Below are 20,007 nucleotides of genomic sequence, written 5' to 3' on the forward strand. Positions count from 1 at the left end.
GGGCATGAGACCACTCCCTTGGCTAGGGAGAGGGAAGGCTCTGCCCGTGCGTGCGTGCATGCGTGTGCGTGTGCACGCGTGTGCGTGCATGCCCGTGTGTGTGGTGTGTGTTGGAGGGAGAGGCACAGAGGGCAAGCCTTTGGGTCTGGAAGGTCAGGAGCCCAGGAAGGGTATGGGACGGGAGGTGAGCCAGGAGTATATTGAGATGCAGAAAGCCGGGGATCTGGGGAAGGTGGAGGATGTGAATGCCAAGTAATTTTCTTTTTTTGTTGTTGGTTGTGGGACTTGAACTTGGGGCCTGGGCGTTGTCCCTCAGCTCTTCAGCTCAAGGCGAGCGCTCTACCACTTGAGCCACAGCGACTCTTCTGGCTTTTTCTGCTTATGTGGTGCTGAAGAATCGATCCCAGGGCCCCATGCATGGGAGGCGAGCACTCAACTGCTGAGCCACCTTCCCAGCCCCTGCCGAGTAATTTTCAGAAACACAACGTACAAAGCACGGGTGCACACTGAGGTGAAGGGCTCATGTCTGGTCACGCAGCCACGAGGCTGGAAGCCCCAGAAGCCTGCAGCCCAGTGCCAGGCAAGTCCAGTGGCCGGAGCTCCACAGAACCCAGCCCAAGGCCCACTGCACTGGCCCCACTCAGCGTTGCCCTGTGGCTGTTGTCCCATTGTCTTGTGGCTTTTCTTCCCTGATCCTGGGCCTACAGGTGCGCGGCCCGGCCTTTGTGGCCTCCCTGGTAGCTGAGGGTGTGGTACTGTTGTCGGTCCCTGCCTGTCGGCCCCTCTGGGGGTCCACATGGGCCGGTGGGGACTTCACGGCCCCTCCTGTGTGCACTGGGCGTGCTCTGGACGAGGTGTGTGTGACACAGCAGCCCCCAGCCCCCCTGAGGGGCCCGAGAGAGCAAAGGGCTGGAGACTGGACAACCCTGCCCAGCGGAGAGGGCGGGGGCTGGCGGGGGCCTGAAGGGTGGGTATTGATTTGGGGAGATGGTGGATTGGTATCAGCCTCTCTGTAAGGAGTGGCAGCAGGTGGTGGCAGGGCCAGGGAGCAGCATGGCCGCGAGTTATCCTGGAGTGCAGGCCGACGCTGTCCCAACAAGAACATCTCTAGAGTTGATTTTGCAGTGGGGAAACGGGGGCTCCACATGGTTAAACAACTTCCATAAGTTTCAAAGTGAACTAGGGCACCTAGAGATGTTTCTGACCCTGTCTAGCAGCCCAGCGGGGTGGGCTGGGAGCTGGCGCTGGGGGGCCCTCAGAGCCCTCTTTCTAAGCCTGAGGCCCCTCCTGGGGCTTCTCCCCTAAGTGCCAAGCCTTAGTCTTTCCTGATTTTGCTGAGCCAGTGACCTCATTTGCATGTGTTAGTCTTTTTTTTTTTTTTTTTTTTTTTGGCCAGTCCTGGGGCTTGAACTCAGGGCCTGGGTGCTGTCCCTGAGCTTCTTGTGCTCAAGGCTAGCGCTCTACCATTTGAGCTACAACAGCACTTCTGGCTTTTTTGTTTATGTGGTACTGCAGGATTGAACCTAGGGCCTCATGCATGCTACGCAAGCACTCTACCACTAAGCCACATTCCCAGCTCCAGCTCCATCATTGTTTTTTTTTTTTTTTTTTGGCTCCGGTCGTGGGCCTGAACTCTGGGCTTGGGCGCTGTCCCTCAGCTCTCCAGTTCAAGGCTAGCACTCTACCACTTGAGCCACAGCACCACTTCCGGCTTTTTTCTTTTTGCTTATGTGGTGCTGAGGAATCGAACCCAGGGTCTCAGGCATGCAAGGCAAGCACTCTACCACTGAGCCACCTTCCCAGCCCCTCATTGGTTATTTTTTGACATGGCATTATCTCAGATTCTGGCCTGCTTTTACTGTAGGAAACTTCTATTATTTTATGCGCTTTTTTTTTTTTATTGGTCGTGGGGCTTGAACTCTGGGCCTGGGCTCTTCAGCTCAAGGCAAGCGCTCTACCACTTGAGCCACAGTGCCACTTCTGGTTTTCTGGTGGTTTATTGGAGATAAGAGTCTCATGGACTTTTCCTGCCCAGACTGGCTTTGAACCGTGATCCTCAGATCTCAGCTTCCGGAGTAGGTAGGATGACAGGTGTGAGCCCCTGGTGCCCAGCTCTGTCTTCTCGATTGATGCGTTATCATCCGGTGTCTGTCCATGGGTTCTTTGTATGCTTGCTTTTCCATTTCATCTGCTGTGCTTTTTCTAGTCTGTCTCCGGTGTCCCTGACTGGGTTTTCAAACAACAGGTTTTTGTTTGTTTTTATTTTTTGAGATTGCTAAAGTAGCAAGATTTTTTTTCTATCCCACTTTGTTGTCAATAACTTAAAAGATTATTTATACTCATGTTTTGTGCCAGTACTGAGCTTGAACTCAGTGCTTTTCACTCTTGCTTGGCTGGAGCCACACCTTCACTTCCAGCTTTTTTCTGGTTAAAGATAAGGGTACTCTGGAACTTCAATCCAACTTCAGCTTCCTGGGTAGCTTGGATTACAGGTGTGAGCTACTGGCACGTGTCTTGTCAGTAACTTTTCTTTCCATTTCTCTCATCATAGATTTTAAAATTTTCCTCCAAATGGACATTGCCCCATCTTGTGCATTCTTCTCCAGCATGCTTCTCCTGACCACTCTGCTCACTGAATTCACCACTCTTTTTCTCTAGCTTTATTTTTCTCCATAGCACTTGGACTAGCTGACTGCAGACATTGTGTTCAGGTGTCTGTGTGGTGTCACTACCACGGGGGGCTGAGTGTGGTCTGTGGGGGTGTTCTGCACTATCATGGGGGGCTGTGTGTGGTCTGTGGGGGTGTTCTGCACTATCATGGGGGGCTGAGTGTGGTCTGTGGAGGTGTGGTGTCACTGTCATGGTGGGCTGTGTGTGGTCTGTGGAGGTGTGGTGTCACTGTCATGGTGGGCTGTGTGTGGTCTGTGGGGGTGTTCTGCACTATCACGGTGGGCTGTGTGTGGTCTGTGGAGGTGTGGTGTTCTGCACTATCATGGGGGGCTGTGTGTGGTCTGTGGAGGTGTGGTGTCACTGTCATGGTGGGCTGTGTGTGGTCTGTGGAGGTGTGGTGTCACTGTCATGGTGGGCTGTGTGTGGTCTGTGGAGGTGTGGTGTCACTGTCATGGTGGGCTGTGTGTGGTCTGTGGAGGTGTGGTGTCACTGTCATGGTGGGCTGTGTGTGGTCTGTGGAGGTGTGGTGTCACTGTCATGGTGGGCTGTGTGTGGTCTGTGGAGGTCCAGTATCTCTGTCCTGTGGATGCTTGTCTTCTGATGTAGGAGCTCAACTGTATGTCTGCCATCTGCTGGCCAGCGCTGGACCCATGGGGCGTCCTCCTGAGTTGTCTTTTTTGAATGTTGGGACTCCTTGGGCACTGGGTGGAGAGGAAGAAATGCCAGGAGCTAAGAACAGACGGAAGCGGGGGGGGGGGGTGAGCAAGGCTCAGGCTCGGTGCCCTGAGCCACCCCAGGCCAGGGCTCTGCCTCCCAAGAGAACAGGCACAGAGAATAAGTCAGAACTAAAAAAAATATTTCATTTCATTCTGAATAAAAAACAGAACAGACAGAACTCTTGGAAATCCTGAAAACAAGGTCATTGCTACAGAAAATTTCACAGAAATCATTGTGCAGTGCGGGACGGAGGTGGCAGCCAGGATCCTGGAGCCGAGCCCCCGCGGCGCCACCTCTGCTTCAGCATGCCGGGCAGGGCCTCCAGCCTCAGGACCGCTCCACACGGGAGGCCTTGCGGCTCCGGGTGCCCCACATACCCCGCTTGGAATGATAATGATGGTAGAAGTTCCTCAGCCGCAGCCGCTCCACCTCCAGCCCTGCCTGCAGGACCCTGGGGTGGGGGGTAGGAACGTCAGCTTGGCCCCCCCCCCCCGCCCTGCAGGACCTGGGGCTCAGGGCAGCATGCAGGAGGGGACTGTGGGGCTCTCTGGCCCTGCGGAGCTTGGCGCCGGGGGCGGCGGGGGGAGCGGTCCCCGTGGCGTGGGGTCGGCGCACTCACCTGTCCAGCAGCTCCCAGTCCTCGCCCCCCCACTGGTCCCGGAACTCCTCCGTGTTCATGCCTCCCACGCGGTCAAAGTCCGATTTGTAGATCCCAAAGAGGCCAAAGCCATTCACCTCCCAGTAACCTGGTGTGGAGGGGCGGCTTTCAGATGGGGTGGGGGTGGGGGTCTCCCGAGGCCTCGGGAAGGGGTGGGGCAGGGGCTCGCAGCCAGGCGCACAGCACCGGATGGGGGTGGTCTCACGGCTCAGATCCTGGGGTTCTGAAGGCTGGGAGAAGCCCTGGGCGCCAGGACCGGGCTGGTGAGCAGTGGGGCGCTGGCCTGGGGGGGTCATTCGGGGACTTGCCGTGCGGGTTGCCTGGCGAGCTCCCGCAGCCCAGGCGCATGACCACGGGGGCGAAGGCCAGCTTGCCCTCCACGCAGTGCTTCCGGATGCTGTCCAGGATGTTGAGAGGGAAGTGGATGTGCAGGTCACAGAGGAAGACGATGCTGCTGGGGTCCTGGGGGTCCAGAGGTCTGAGTGGGCCGTCCCCGCCCTCCCCGCCCTCCCGCCCCGGCCCTGTCCCCGCCACAGACCTCCACCGCGTCCACTCCGGCCTGCAGCCCCGCCGAGCGCTCGAAGTTTCCGGTGCGTCTCAGGTACTGGTACCTGGGGGGTTAAAGGAGCCGCTGGTGGCCATGCTGGAGCCGGGGCGGGGGGACGCCTCGCAGGAGGGAAGCGCACCGGGCCCTCGTACCGGGGCAGCCGCGCCCTGCGCAGGGCCCGCTCCACGTCCATGTCCTCGCTCTCAAAGTCCACCAGGATGACGCTGAAGTGCGAGTCCCCGGTGCGCGCGTGCAGCGCCGCCATGTCCGCCAGGAACTGTGCCACCCAGCGCGCCTGGTTCTTCACTGGAAGAGGGATGCGGGCCGGGCTGGCGGCTGGGGGGTGGGGTGTCCTCCTCCGGCCGCCCTGCCCGGCCCGCGCCGGGGCACCCCGACCACCCCCCGCACCGGGGCACCCCGACCACCCCCCCGCACCGGGGCGCCCCGCCGGGGCCCTGGCGCGTGCCGACACCCCCCCACCCCGCCGGGGCCCTGGCGCGTGCCACCTCCCCGCCCGCCCCCCGCTGGGGCCCTGGCGCGTGCCGACACCCCCACCCCGCCGGGGCCCTGGCGCGTGCCGACACCCCCCCACCCCGCCGGGGCCCTGGCGCGTGCCACCTCCCCGCCCGCACCCCGCCGGGGCCCTGGCGCGTGCCACCTCCCCGCCCGCACCCCGCCGGGGCCCTGGCGTGTGCCGACCCCCCCGCACCCCACCAGGGCCCTGGCGCGTGCCACCTCCCCCACCCCGCCGGGGCCCTGGCGCGTGCCGACACCCCCCCACCCCGCCGGGGCCCTGGCGCGTGCCAACCCCCCCCCGCACCCCACCAGGGCCCTGGCGCGTGCCACCCCGCGCCCTCACGCCCGCACCCTCACGCCCGCACCCCGCCGGGGCCCTGGCGTGTGCCGACCCCCCCCCTGCCCCCCGCACCTGGCACGATGAAGTGCACCGTGACGTCCTGGCGCCACGCCAGGCGCAGCGGCCGGCAGAGCTCGGCGTCGGGGCGGCGCGAGGCGGCGGCCGCGGGGGGCTCGGGGCTGTCGGCGTCCGCGTCCCCGGCCCGCGCGCCCGGCAGCCGCAGGAAGACGTACTCGGACAGGCGCAGGCGGCGGCCGCCGCGCTCCTGCAGCTCCAGCTCCAGCAGGAAGCGGCTCCCGCGCGCAGAGTCGCGCCGCTTCTCCACGTTCACGATGCGCAGCAGCGCGAAGCGCCTGCGGGGCGGGGCGGGGGTCAGCGCGGGGCAGGGGTCAGCGCGGGGGAGGGGGCGGTCAGCGCGGGGGAGGGGAGCGGTCAGCGCGGGGGAGGGGAGCGGTCAGCGCGGGGGAGGGCGGTCAGCGCGGGGCAGGGGTCAGTGCGGGGCAGGGGTCAGCGCGGGGGAGGGGGTCGGTCAGCGCGGGGGAGGGGGGTGGTCAGCGCGGGGGAGGGGGGTGGTCAGCGCGGGGGAGGGGGGTGGTCAGCGCGGGGGAGGGGGGCGGTCAGCGCGGGGGAGGGGGTCGGTCAGCGCGGGGGAGGGCGGTCAGCGCGGGGCAGGGGTCAGCGCGGGGCAGGGGTCAGCGCGGGGCAGGGGTCAGCGCGGGGCGGGGGTCAGCGCGGGGCAGGGGTCAGCGCGGGGGAGGGGGGCGGTCAGCGCGGGGGAGGGGAGCGGTCAGCGCGGGGGAAGGGAGCGGTCAGCGCGGGGGAGGGCGGTCAGCGCGGGGCAGGGGTCAGTGCGGGGCAGGGGTCAGCGCGGGGGAGGGGGTCGGTCAGCGCGGGGGAGGGGGGCGGTCAGCGCGGGGGAGGGGGTCGGTCAGCGCGGGGGAGGGCGGTCAGCGCGGGGCAGGGGTCAGCGCGGGGCAGGGGTCAGCGCGGGGCAGGGGTCAGCGTGGGGGAGGGGGTCGGTCAGCGCGGGGGAGGGCGGTCAGCGCGGGGCGGGGGTCAGCGCGGGGCAGGGGTCAGCACGGGGGAGGGGGGCGGTCAGCGCGGGGGAGGGGGTCAGCGCGGGGGAGGAGGGCGGTCAGCGCGGGGGAGGGCGGTCAGCGCGGGGCGGGGGTCAGCGCGGGGCAGGGGTCAGCGCGGGGGAGGGGGGCGGTCAGCGCGGGGGAGGGGGGCGGTCAGCGCGGGGGAGGGGGTCGGTCAGCGCGGGGGAGGGCGGTCAGCGCGGGGCAGGGGTCAGCGCGGGGCAGGGGTCAGCGTGGGGGAGGGGGTCGGTCAGCGCGGGGGAGGGCGGTCAGCGCGGGGCGGGGGTCAGCGCGGGGCAGGGGTCAGCGCGGGGGAGGGGGGCGGTCAGCGCGGGGGAGGGCGGTCAGCGCGGGGGAGGGAGTCAGCGCGGGGGAGGGGGGCGGTCAGCGCGGGGGAGGGCGGTCAGCGCGGGGGAGGGGGTCAGCGCGGGGGAGGGGGTCAGCGCGGGGGAGGGGGTCAGCGCGGGGGAGGGGGTCAGCGCGGGGGAGGGGGGCGGTCAGCGCGGGGGAGGGGGGCGTGGTCAGCGCGGGGGAGGAGGGCGGTCAGCGCGGGGGAGGGGGGTGGTCAGCGCGGGGGAGGGGGTCAGCGCGGGGGAGGGGGTCAGCGCGGGGGAGGGGAGCGGTCAGCGCGGAGGGGGGTGGTCAGCGCGGGGGAGGAGGTCAGCGCGGGGGAGGTCAGCGGCGGGGGAGGAGGGCGGTCAGCGCTGGGCGGGGGTCAGCGGCGGGGTGTGGTCAGCGCAGGGGATGGGGGCGGTCAGCGCGGGGGAGGGCGGTCAGCGCGGGGGAGGGGGGCGGTCAGCGTGGGGCGGGGGTCAGCGATCAGCACGGGGCTAGGGTCAGCGGCGGGGGGAGCAGTCAGCACGGGGTGGGCGGTCAGCGCGGTCCCCCCCAGGAGGCAGCTGGACCGGCTCGGACCCCCACTCCAGGCAGCCCAGGGCTGCACCCCTCTCCCGCCCCGGCCCCCCATCCCCTGCTCCAGGCGGCCCAGGGCTGCGCCCCTCTCCCGCCCCGGCCCCCCACCCCCTGCTCCAGGCGGCCCAGGGCTGCGCCCCTCTCCCGGGCCCTCTGCGCTCGCCTGTCTTGGGGACGATTCCTGTCTAGATTTGCTTAGTCCTCCCCAGCACTCCTCGAGAAGCCTCCGAGTGTCCCAAGAGGGGGCTGCTGACTGGTGGGCCTGGAAGCCCACCACTGTGACCTCCGACCTGTTCCCTCTCCCCCCACTACCTAGTCTCCCCAAGTGGAGTTTTTTGGATGCAGATGCTCTTGGTCGCCCCTCCGGGCCACCCGCACCCTGGGCCCAAGCAGGCAAACGCAGGGACAGTTTCGGCACTGCTGGTTTGGAGAGGCCTGGCAGGCCCAGGGGCACTGAGCTGCCTGCAGGAAGCTGATGACTGAGGGCGGGTCTGCTTTCCCAACCACCTGGGCTACAGCAATTTCCACCCACCTCTCTAGAACCAGGCGGCCACCCTTCCTCCCCACAACCCAGCAGACAGCACAGCCAGGCAACCTGTGCACGCCAGGGCCCAACCCCTGCCTTGCTCAGAACGTCTATCCCGCTTGGCTGTGTCCACTTCTGCCTGCTGTCCCTCTCCTCCGGGGTTGGCACACAGCAGGCCCTCAGGCCCTAGCCTCCCAGGGGGAGGTGGGCACAGGCTGGATCCTGGGGCCTGGCAGGTCTGAGGGCCGGTGGGCAGGAGCCCCATGCCTGCCCCCGGACCTGGTCGACCTCAGCCATGTCCAGGGAGACGAAGGGTGTAGGTGTTCTTAGCTGACCTGGCCCCAGAGTGGGCTCCTGCCTATCATGTGCCGGAGACTGACCACTAAACCTTGTAGCTTGCACAACACCTTTGGGTCAAGGAGACAGATTTAGGGTTTGGGGGTGCAGCATCCCAGGAACCAGCCTTGGGTGGGACTCTCTAGAAGCACCTAACCTTGGCCACAGTCCTGAGCAGGAAAGGAGCATGCCAGGGAAGAGGGGCAGGGGCCGAGGAGAAGAGCTGTGGAGTTCCCGAGAAGCACGCTGGTCCCCAGGAAGGTCTGAGTCCCTGGAGCCCTCTCCAGATGACACCCATGACCAGGGTGCTCCCCGAGTTGTTGGCCCCCCCCATGGTGCTCATGAGCCTTTGGTGTTCCCCACTCTCCATCCCCAGTGCTCACCGGCCGCTGCCCACCATACTGCCCCCCATACCCTCCATGATGCTTGCTGAGCTGCTGCCCCCCATACCTGTGGTGCTCAATGAGCCCCTGCCCCCCAATCCAACCCTAACACTGATCCCCTGCCCCCAATCCCACCATGACACTGAGCCACTGTCCCCAATCCCACCATGACACTGAGCCCCTGCCCCCCAATCCAACCCTAACACTGATCCCCTGCCCCCAATCCCACCATGACACTGAGCCACTGTCCCCAATCCCACCATGACACTGAGCCACTGTCCCCAATCCCACCATGACACTGAGCCACTGTCCCCAATCCCATCATGACACTGAGCCACTGTCCCCAATCCCACCATGACACTGAGCCACTGTCCCCAATCCCACCATGACACTGAACCACTGCCCCCAATCCCACCATGACACTGAGCCACTGTCCCCAATCCCACCATGACACTCAGAGCGACTGCCCCCAATCCCACCATGACACTGAGCCACTGTCCCCAATCCCACCATGACACTGAGCCACTGTCCCCAATCCCACCATGACACTGAACCACTGTCCCCAATCCCACCATGACACTGAGCCACTGCCCCCCAATCCAACCCTAACACTGATCCCCTGCCCCCAATCCCACCATGACACTGAGCCACTGTCCCCAATCCCACCATGACACTGAGCCACTGTCCCCAATCCCACCATGACACTGAACCACTGCCCCCAATCCCACCATGACACTGAGCCACTGTCCCCAATCCCACCATGACACTGAACCACTGTCCCCAATCCCACCATGACACTCAGAGCGACTGCCCCCCAATCCCACCATGACACTGAGCCACTGTCCCCAATCCCACCATGACACTGAGCCACTGTCCCCAATCCCACCATGACACTGAACCACTGTCCCCAATCCCACCATGACACTGAGCCACTGCCCCCCAATCCAACCCTAACACTGATCCCCTGCCCCCAATCCCACCATGACACTGAGCCACTGTCCCCAATCCCACCATGACACTGAGCCACTGTCCCCAATCCCACCATGACACTGAACCACTGCCCCCAATCCCACCATGACACTGAGCCACTGTCCCCAATCCCACCATGACACTGAACCACTGTCCCCAATCCCACCATGACACTCAGAGCGACTGCCCCCAATCCCACCATGACACTGAGCCACTGTCCCCAATCCCACCATGACACTGAGCCACTGTCCCCAATCCCACCATGACACTGAGCCACTGTCCCCAATCCCACCATGACACTGAGCCACTGTCCCCAATCCCACCATGACACTGAGCCACTGTCCCCAATCCCACCATGACACTGAGCCACTGTCCCCAATCCCACCATGACACTGAGCCACTGTCCCCAATCCCACCATGACACTGAGCCACTGTCCCCAATCCCACCATGACACTGAGCCACTGTCCCCAATCCCACCATGACACTGAGCCACTGTCCCCAATCCCACCATGACACTCACTGGCCGCTGCCCCCCCCGTACCCCCCGTGGTGCTCACTGGCCGCTGCCCCCCGCCCCCGTACCCCCCGTGGCGCTCACTGGCCGCTGCCCCCCCCCATACCCCCCGTGGCGCTCACTGGCCGCTGCCCCCCGCCCCCGTACCCCCCGTGGCGCTCACTGGCCGCTGCCCCCCCTCCCGTACCCCCCGTGGTGCTCACTGGCCGCTGCCCCCCCTCCCGTACCCCCCGTGGTGCTCACTGGCCGCTGCCCCCCCCGTACCCCCCGTGGTGCTCACTGGCCGCTGCCCCCCGCCCCCCCCGTACCCCCCGTGGCGCTCACTGGCCGCTGCCCCCCCCGTACCCCCCGTGGCGCTCACTGGCCGCTGCCCCCGTACCCCCCGTGGTGCTCACTGGCCGCTGCCCCCCGCCCCCCCCGTACCCCCCGTGGCGCTCACTGGCCGCTGCCCCCCCCCCCGTACCCGCCGTGGCGTGCGTTGAGCCGCTCCATGTACTGGGCCGCCACGTCCACGGCCTCGGCCTCGGGCAGCTGCAGGTTTCCCGACACGTTGCAGCGCAGGTCATTCCAGTCCGAGCGCAGCAGCTCGAAGTCCACGGTGCCCACGCTGAACGTGCGCTGCCAGTCGATGGCGTCCTCCCGCCAGCGGCCCGCGGCCCGCGCCGCAGCCTCTTCCTCCTCACTGTCGTCCGGTGTGGCCTCTTCCCCCGGGGGGCCGTCGTCCTCCCCCTCCTCCCCCTCCTCCTCCCCCTCCCCGGGCAGCTGCGGCCTGGACACCTGGGCCACGCGGAGGAAGGAGGTCACGGGTTTTGTCTCGGCGGACGGGTTTGCGTCTGCAGTGGGCGCTGCGCGTTCCCGGGCACGCACTGGGGCTACCCGGCCCCCCCGGGGGGCCTGCGTCCGGGCCGAAGGCCTCGGCTCCGCGGTCCTGCGGCGGTGGGGCAGCGGGGGGCGTGGTGGTGCCCGCAGCTGCACCCTGGGCAGGGGCCTGGGGCGTGGGAAGACCCTGGGGAAAGGGGGCCAGGGGGGGTCCGGCAGCGCCCTCCGGGAGGCCCGCAGCCTGGGCGGCACCGGCCGCACCCTCGTCACATACACCTTTGAGGGTGCCGTGTGGGGGGCTGGGGCCCGGCCCAGAAAGAGAGGCAGGGGCTGGGAGGCCCAGCTTAGGGCCCGGGAGTGCCTGGGGGCCTGCCCATCCAGAGAACCGGATGTCGGTGGGGCGGGGGTGGCCACGGTCAGCATCTTGGTCCTCGTGGGGGCCGCCAGCATGGGGGTCTGGCGGCCGAGCTGTGGCACAGATGCCCCCGTTGGCTCCAGGCTGTCCAGCAGCTCCCGGTCATCCTCATCATCCAGAAAGTCTGCCGGAAGTGCACAGTCAGCTGCAGGCCAGGCCAGCAGGCTGGGCACGCCCGGCTCGGGGCACCTACCATCCGGGTTGAGGAAGAGGAAGGCGCGGCGCTGCATCTCCTCTTCATCATCCTCTCCCTCCTCCCTGTCCATCTTCATGTATTTGTAGAACCCAAACCTGGGGCGGGGCGGGGCGGGGCAGGGCAGGGCAGGGCATCAGAGGCCCTCGCTGCCAGGCTCTGCCCTGGCCTCTGCCCTGGCCTCCCTCACCCCCCCACCCACCTCTCCAGGTACAGGGGCGACTCTCGGTAGAAGCACTTGTTGTCTGACTCCATGTGAGTGAGGCGCGTGTAGTCGTTGGGATACACGAAGGACAGGTACACCTGGAGGCACGGCAGGCTTAGGGTGTGCGAAGGGGGCTGGGCCTGCGGGGGCCACAGAGGAGGCCCCGCACTTACAAACTGCAGTCCCTGGTATCTCGCGATGGGAAAATCCTTGAGGATGTAGGTAGGGGCGTAGGCGCATGGCTCCAGCACGTTCTCCAGGCTGGAAGGCTCCATCCGAGGAGCTGCGAGGGGCAGTTACTGTGGCCTGACTGGCGCCCAGCCCCCGCGCCCCACCTCTGCCCCCGCTCCAGCCCCTGCGCCCCGCGCCCGGCCTCTGCCCCCGCCCCCTCCCCCCACTCCAGCCCCCGCGCCCCGCCTCTGCCCCCGCTCCAGCCCCCCCCCGCCTCGGCCCCCCCCCCCCAGCCCCCTCTCACTGAGGAAGAAGGTGTCCCTGGGGTCTGGCCGCAGCATGTCCACGCTGGGCTCCTGCTGTGGGAAGTGGCTGCCCACGTGGCTGGCTAGAGACTGGGGGATGTGGGCCACATGGTCCATCTTCAGGGCCGACTCATCTGGGGCAGAAGGGAGCAGGAGGCCTTCACTCTCCTCCCCGTTTCAGCCAGACCCAGCTGCCAGAGGCTAACCCTCCCCCAAGGGCGCGGGCTCCACACCTGTGTACAGGGAGATGTGGGCAGAGCCGACGATCTCGAACTTCAGACCAGGCAGGAAGGCTCGCCACTAGGGGTGGGGGCAGGAAAGAGGCAGCGTCCAGGGGGGCTCTTCCTGGCTCAGGGCGCTGTCTCCAAGGACAGGGGCAGTTTGGAGGGTGGATGGGAGAGGAGACCTAGGAAACGGCAGCTGCAGGAGGACCAGGCTGAGGGGCTCCAGGGGCAGATCTAGATCCCCTACCTTGATCTCCCCCGACTTCCCTCCCTCCCAGGCAGCTTCCGGACTTGCCGGGAATGCGTCAAACCTCACCAGCTCCCTGGTTTTGCACCTCTGCTCTCCTGAGGTCACTGCTGGGCTTGGGAGGGCCAGGCCTGGCACCCTCCCCTCGCGCCCACCTCTGTGGCTGCTCCTGTCGGACTCGGTTCCTCCCGGGCTCCCTGCGAGCTGGTCTTCCTGGGGCTGACTCCAGACCCTCTGCTCTAGCTTTATCCAACTCTCACCATCCTCCCCCCAGGATGAGCCCGAAGTTGTGCCTCCAGCCTGCTGAGTTCAGCTCACAGTGATCACAGGCACTGGACACGTGCGACACCCTGTGGCCCTCCCTCCTACCCTGCGAAGCCCCCTCCCACCTCTGACCTGCCTGGACGCCCTCCCACCTCTGACCTGCCTGGACGCCCTCCCAAGGACTCCTCTCAGCGCTTGGCTTCCCACACTGGCCAGAGTTTTCCTGGAACGAAAGTCTCCCTGCTTCATTCTCCAGATAGCCTGTGTTGTCCAGTGTGGCCCTGCAGGCCGGGCCTGGCCACCAGACCTCTCAGGTCTGAGAAGACGCTGGGAGACACAGGTCCACCCGCTAGGTCTGGAATTCCTACCCCAAACTCTTTCCCTTCCACGTCTGCCTGCTGAGGGCTGCTCTTCAATGGTAGCCTAGCTAGCACAGCAGGCCCTCCTGACCTAGGTTCACACCAGAGCCTCTGCTTCACGGGATAGGGGAGAGGTCTCCGGGGCGTGGACCATAGTGAAGCAGTCTTGCAAGGAGGTTGGAGTGGGGGAGGGAGTCAGGGGAAGGAGGGGGCTGGGGTCTTCCGGCATCTCAGGAAGACCTGCCATACTCACACCCACTTCCACGTGGTCTGAGCCCCGATCATCCTGCTTGTGAAGCAGTTCAAAGTAGTATTTCCGGGAGGCCATGAGCCTGTGAACATGAAGAACTTGTCTTCATCATCATATCCAGGAACCCCAAACTGAGGGAGAGCCCAGGGTGTGTGTGTGTGTGTGTGTGTGTGTGTGTGGTGTATGTGTGCCCAGGGTGTGTGTGTGTGTGTGTGTGTGTGTGTGAGCCCAGGGTGTGTGTGTGTGTGGTGTATGTGTGCCCAGGGTGTGTGTGTGTGGTGTATGTGTGCCTAGGGTGTGTGTGTGTGTGTGGTGTATGTGTGCCCAGGGTGTGTGTGTGTGTGGTGTATGTGTGCCCAGGGTGTGTGTGTGTGTGTGTGTGTGAGAGCCCAGGGTGTGTGTGTGTGGTGTATGTGTGCCTAGGGTGTGTGTGTGTGTGGTGTATGTGTGCCTAGGGTGTGTGTGTGTGGTGTATGTGTGCCTAGGGTGTGTGTGTGTGTGTGGTGTATGTGTGCCCAGGGTGTGTGTGTGTGTGTGGTGTATGTGTGCCCAGGGTGTGTGTGTGTGTGTGGTGTATGTGTGCCCAGGGTGTGTGTGTGTGTGGTGTATGTGTGCCCAGGGTGTGTGTGTGTGTGTGTGTGGTGTATGTGTGCCCAGGGTGTGTGTGTGTGTGTGTGTGGTGTATGTGTGCCCAGGGTGTGTGTGTGTGTGTGTGAGAGCCCAGGGTGTGTGTGTGAGAGCCCAGGGTGTGTGTGTGTGTGTGTGTGTGTGGTGTATGTGTGCCCAGGGTGTGTGTGTGTGTGTGTGGTGTATGTGTGCGTGACCCGCCCACCCTCCCGCTGGGCTGCTCTCTGCAGGCCAGTGACGGGGTAAGGAGGCTCACCCAGCTTCTCCTCCACCCACCAACACTCCTGAGCACACACATTTGCCCCAACTCACTCACCGCCGGGGCTTGGACACCTGGGAGCTGAACTTGGTGAATTCTCCAGGTGCAGTCCACTCAGAGCCGGTCTACAAGTGACACAGCAGTGAGCCTAAGGGCCGCTGTGTTTTGGGGCACACCAGACCCATTCCCAAGAAGCTGCAGGAGGCCCGTGCAGGACTGGGGCTGGAGGGCGGCGTCTGGGCCGGGCAGGGAATACCTTGCCTACAAAGGCTATGAGCTGGGCAGCTGCCGGACTCTCATCCACGCTCAGCCAGAGCTCAGAGTTGTCATCCGAAGCCACGGAGAACTGGATGTCCCCTAGCCCAAGGACAGGGGCTTGTTCAGGGGACGGCTCTTCACGCCACCGCCCCCCTGACACCCACCGTGGCACACCCCGCCCCCACACCATCTTTCGCTGGGTGAATGAAGCCAAAAATCCGGAGTCCATAGTTCTTCCACTTGGGGGACACTGCCAACTTCTTCACGGTGGTGCGCGTCTAGGGAGGTAGTGAGCGGTGACGCCGAGGCCAGCCTGGTGCCCGCCAGCCCGCCAGCCACCCGGGCACTCACATGAGGGAAGAGCGGGAAGTGCAGATTCCTCCTCAGCTGGCCCACCGCGCCGCCACACCAGTCCTCAAAAACGTGCAGGTTCACCTGTCCCTTGAACTGGAGCCAGGGAGGCTTTACCTCCTTCCCCCCCCCCCCCGCCCCGCCGCCCATCCAGGGGGGCTTTACCCCTCCCCCTCCCCCCAGCCCATCCAGGGGGCAGAGCTCACCTCCTCCCTCCATGGCGGTGTCTGACGTGTGAGGTTCAGTGGTGGGGACCTCCCTGCCCCTCCAGGAAATAGCATGTTTGGGTCCCGCCCCTCAGACTTCAGGAGAGGAAGGGCGGCAAGGGTAAGTAGGGTCCCCGCCACACACAAGTGCAGGCAGACACAGCAAGACAACTTCACAGTCTGTCTCAGGCCGAGCACCCTCCGCACGCGTCCTCCAGAACACAGCGCACACGCCCCGACTAGACGTGGCCAGCCGCACACACACCACCTATGTCTGCCCGGATACGCCACGCCAGGCCAGGGTGCGGTGGCACACATGTCCAGCGTACCTGCCATTTCTTCCACCCCTCCCTGCTTACCGCCTGCTCTTCCTCTCGACTCTCACTGGAGTCGTCCGCCCTCTGCGTGGCGGGCAGGGCCTGGGCCCCGTGGCCGTCCGTCACACTGGGCAGCTTCTCCCCGTCTGTGGGTGGCAAACAAGAGCTCTCTGAACCTTCACTGTGAGCGTCAGCCGGGCACGGTGGGCCTGTCCCGCACAGCTGGAGCGGGGTAGGAAGGTGCTGCTGGAGCCCTGGCTTCCGGGCGGGAGCAGGGCTATGTGTGTATCTGCAGCGGCTGGTGCCCATCTTTCCCTTTTCACTGAGTGGCTTGCCTCAGGAAGAACTCCAGACTTCTGGGAGCCCCCAGAGCCTTTCCCATGTGGCTCAAGAGTGAGACTCGAAGGTGATCGCAGGAGCTGGTGGTCAGGAAAGCCAGCATGGTGTTCCAGGGCCAAGCCAAGCCACCTGCCTTGAACAAGGCAGCCCTGGCAGGGGCACCGCGCCGGTCTCCCAGGGGACCCGGGACCAAGGTGGCCCTGGAGGGAGACTGTCCCCTGGATGCTCCCTCACAGACAGGCAGAGACATCTCCACAGCTTGCTCCCTCCCCAAGCCGGAGGCAGGACATCTCCCTGCCCATTTCTCTCCACTTACTGGACCTTCTCCATGACCACCCCACAGCACCTTCCAGGGTCCACACCCAGGACCTGAGCCTCTCGGTGGGAAGTCTCGCCCTGACCGGGTCCAGCCCCTCCTGCCTGCCCTGGCCTGGCTCCTGCCTGGTGAGACCCCCCACCCTGCTTCTCCCAGGCTCCTGATTCCAGAGCCTTCCCTCAGTCACTTTTTTTTTTTCCTTGGGTCTGGTCGTGGGGCCTGAACTCTGGGCCTGGGTGCTGTCCCTCAGCTCTTCAGCTCAAGGCTAGCGCTCTACCACTTGAGCCACAGCGCCACTTCCGGATTTTTTTCTTTTTGCTTACGTGGTGGTGAGGAATCGAACCCAGGGCCTTAGGCATGCAAGGCAAGCGCTCTACCACTGAGCCACCTTCCCAGCCCCTCAGTCACTTTTGACTAGCTGGGAGGTAAGCAAGGGACAGGCTCCGGGCCAGCTTGGCTGCTCCAGATGTCCACAGCCCAACAAGGTAAGTCCAGGCAGCTAGAGGCATTAAACTTCTCTGTAGTACAGTTCTAGGCCAGGCTGCGCCATGGCCCTGTAGGCCCGAGGCTTGCCATCGGCCTCTGGTCCTCCCACCCCGGGGCCTCTGTGTGCAGCCTGCCTCCACCGGCCAGTCTGGAAAACCTCAAAGTTCACTGCTTTTCAAAAGCCCCGCAGGGCTGATGGGAGCCCAGGCTGCTCCTGTCAGCGCCACTTGGCACCTTTGGCCTTCCAGGACCCAGAACGGCTCCCACCTACCCAGGTCAGGCCCAACGGACCTGTCTCTAGCCACCCCTGGGATGCGGGTGGGGTGGGGGGTGGGGGTCCAGGGGGTGGCTCCTATGCCGACACCCCTCCAGGTTCAGCGGGCTCCTTGACTTCTCAGGAAGTTGGACTGGAGGCCTATGGCAACTGAGCAACCCACAGAAGCAGCGGACGGAGCGGGGAGCTCCGGCTTCGTGGGGTGAGGGCGGGGCTTCTTCTGAGGTAGTCAGGGATCTCTTGAAGATGTGGCCAGCAGTATGAGATGCATGGGTTCAGGCGACCTATGGACAGCCCTGGCTGTGCAGCGGTCCAGGGTCCATGGAGAGGCCTCCAGGCACGCAAAGAGGCAGCGGGGACTCCACGGGTGGAGGCAGGAAGAGGACCGAAGCCCCTCGAAGCCCCTCGGGTGGATGGCCTAGGATGTCCTGAGTCAGCGCCCGGCTCGGGGCTCCTGGGACAGGGGACACTGCCTCCCCTGACACCCAGCTCAGGACGCCGATTCCTCCACAAGTCGGAGGAGGCTGGCTGGGGCCTGTCCTGGCCAGGGGTCCACGCTGTCCACCCCCCAGTCCTGGCCAGGGGTCCACACTGTCCACCCCCCTCAGTCCTGGCCAGGGGTCCATGCTGTCCACCCCTCCTCAGTCCTGGCCAGGGGTCCACACTGTCCACCCCCCTCAGTCCTGGCCAGGGGTCCACGCTGTCCACCCCTCCTCAGTCCTGGCCAGGGGTCCACGCTGTCCACCCCCTCAGTCCTGGCCAGGGGTCCATGCTGTCCACCCCCCTCAGTCCTGGCCAGGGGTCACACTGTCCACCCCCCTCAGTCCTGGCCAGGGGTCCACGCTGTCCACCCCCCTCAGTCCTGGCCAGGGGTCCACGCTGTCCACCCCCCTCAGTCCTGGCCAGGGGTCCACGCTGTCCACCCCCCCTCAGTCCTGGCCAAGGGTCCACACTGTCCACCCCCCTCAGTCCTGGCCAGGGGTCCACGCTGTCCACCCCCCTCAGTCCTGGCCAGGGGTCCATGCTGTCCTCCACCCCCTCAGTCCTGGCCAGGGGTCCATGCTGTCCACCCCTCCTCAGTCCTGGCCAGGGGTCCATGCTGTCCACCCCCCAGTCCTGGCCAGGGGTCCACGCTGTCCACCCCCTCAGTCCTGGCCAGGGGTCCATGCTGTCCACCCCCTCAGTCCTGGCCAGGGGTCCACACTGTCCTCCACCCCCTCAGTCCTGGCCAGGGGTCCATGCTGTCCACCCCTCCTCAGTCCTGGCCAGGGGTCCATGCTGTCCACCCCTCCTCAGTCCTGGCCAGGGGTCCATGCTGTCCACCCCTCCTCAGTCCTGGCCAGGGGTCACTCTGTCCACCCCCCTCAGTCCTGGCCAGGGGTCCACGCTGTCCACCCCCAGCTTCCCCACTCTGGCCAGGGGTCCACGCTGTCCACCCCCCAGCTTCCCCACTCTGGCCCTGTCTCCTCTTCTTCCAGCTGCTTCTGTCTCTGCTACCCGCCGCCTTCGGGAGCTCTTCCCCCGAATGTGTCATCTCCACGGCCCCTTCCCGCTTCTGCTCACGGGCAGTGAGACCCGTTGTGTGTGGGCTCACCCCCGGGGACCCCCGGGCGCGCCCCCCGCACCGGGCCCCACGGACGTGGGGCAGCCAGTGACCCTGGCAGCCCTGATCCCCCAAGCGCACAGGCCCTGGGGTCAGAGCGGCGCTCCCACCCGTAGGCAGGGAAACTGAGGCCCAGCTGAGCAGGCAGAGGCGGAGACCGGGCCCACCCCGGCTAACGGGAGCACACGGGGTCTAAGCCAGACCCCAGGGTCCGTCCGGGGAGGGAGGGGTCCGTCCGGGGAGGGAGGGGTCCGCCCGGGGAGGGGTCCGTCCGGGGAGGGATCCGCCCGGGGAGGGGTCCGCCCGGGGAGGGGTCCGTCCGGGAAGGGAGGGGTCCGCCCGGGGAGGGGTCCGTCCGGGGAGGGGTCCGCCCGGGGAGGGGTCCGTCCGGGGAGGGAGGGGTCCGTCCGAGGAGGGGTCGGTACGGGGAGGGGTCCGCCCGGGGAGGGGTCCGCCCGGGGAGGGGTCCGTCCGGGGAGGGGTCCGTCCGGGGAGGGGTCCGCCCGTCCGGGGAGGGGTCCGTCCGGGGAGGGGTCGGTCCGGGGAGGGGTCCGTCCGGGGAGGGGTCCGTCCGGGGAGGGGTCCGCCCGTCCGGGGAGGGGTCCGTCCGGGAAGGGGTCCGTCCGGGGAGGGGTCCGTCCGGGGAGGGAGGGGTCCGTCCGGGGAGGGGTCCGTCCGGGGAGGGAGGGGTCCGTCCGGGGAGGGGTCCGTCCGGGGGCGCGCGCGTCACCGCTGACGTCACCGGCCTCTCCCGGGCCTCCCGCGCCCCCTCGCCCAGCACAGCCGCGCGGGGGAGGGCGGCCGGGCCAGAGCGGCCCCGCGTCCCCGCGTCCCCGCGCCCGGCCCTCCGCGCCGCCCGCGCCGCCCCGCGTACCTCGGCCCGCGCCCGGGCGCTGGCGCGGCGCGCGTGCCGGGCGCGCCAGGCTCAGGTGCACGTAGGTGAGCCACGCGGCGCCGGTGAGCAGCAGCAGCAGCAGCAGCAGCTTCATCTGCTTGCGGATCTTCTTCACCGGCAACCGCGGCATCGCGGCCGCCGCGGTCAGGGCCGTCCCCGCGGCGCCCGGGCCCCCGCCGCCCCGCCCCGCATCCCCGGCCCGCCCGCCGCGCTCAGCGCCCGCGGCCCCGCATGGCCCTTTGTCCGCCGCGCGCGGCCCCCGGGCGCGGCCGCGACCCCCGGGCCGCCCCGCCCGAGGTGGCCCGGCGGGCGGCGGGAGCGGCTCCCGCAGGCGCGCCCCGCCCGGCCGCCCCGCCCGGCCGCTCCCGCTCCCGCTCCGCGCTCCCCGGGGCCGCGGCGGGGCCGGGCGGCATCCGCGCTGCGGCGCTGCCCGCCGTGGCTCGGGACCGGCGGCCG

At 66.5% G+C, this 20,007-nt stretch overlaps 1 protein-coding gene across 2 annotated transcripts; it reads right to left on the reverse strand.

The window, feature by feature from the left end:
• Positions 1 to 1,865: 1,865 nt before the first annotated feature.
• Positions 1,866 to 19,716, reverse strand: LOC138818564 (N-acetyl-beta-glucosaminyl-glycoprotein 4-beta-N-acetylgalactosaminyltransferase 1-like). 2 transcript variants are annotated; one of them, XM_070009479.1, is made up of 20 exons: positions 19,531 to 19,716; positions 15,681 to 15,784; positions 15,322 to 15,417; positions 15,116 to 15,211; positions 14,952 to 15,042; positions 14,763 to 14,863; positions 14,564 to 14,631; positions 13,624 to 13,702; positions 12,510 to 12,576; positions 12,276 to 12,410; positions 11,974 to 12,083; positions 11,798 to 11,898; positions 11,596 to 11,693; positions 10,632 to 11,526; positions 5,521 to 5,801; positions 4,745 to 4,898; positions 4,584 to 4,656; positions 4,354 to 4,507; positions 4,007 to 4,133; positions 1,866 to 3,371 (listed from the first exon to the last, which is right to left on the reverse strand). In XM_070009479.1, exons 1-20 carry the CDS (start codon positions 19,679 to 19,681, stop codon positions 3,281 to 3,283), a joined length of 3,072 nt encoding a protein of 1,023 aa, XP_069865580.1. In that variant the 5' UTR covers positions 19,682 to 19,716; the 3' UTR covers positions 1,866 to 3,280. The 2 variants fall into 2 exon arrangements, with proteins under 2 accessions (XP_069865580.1, XP_069865579.1); XM_070009478.1 differs by lacking the exon at positions 1,866 to 3,371 and adding an exon at positions 3,510 to 3,838.
• Between the last annotated feature and the right edge of the window lie 291 nt (positions 19,717 to 20,007).

The sequence above is a fragment of the Dipodomys merriami genome, unplaced genomic scaffold (genome assembly GCF_024711535.1).
Source record: "Dipodomys merriami isolate MVZ:Mamm:240054 unplaced genomic scaffold, mDipMer1.0.p SCAF_78, whole genome shotgun sequence".
In the NCBI taxonomy this organism is placed as follows: domain Eukaryota; kingdom Metazoa; phylum Chordata; class Mammalia; order Rodentia; family Heteromyidae; genus Dipodomys; species Dipodomys merriami.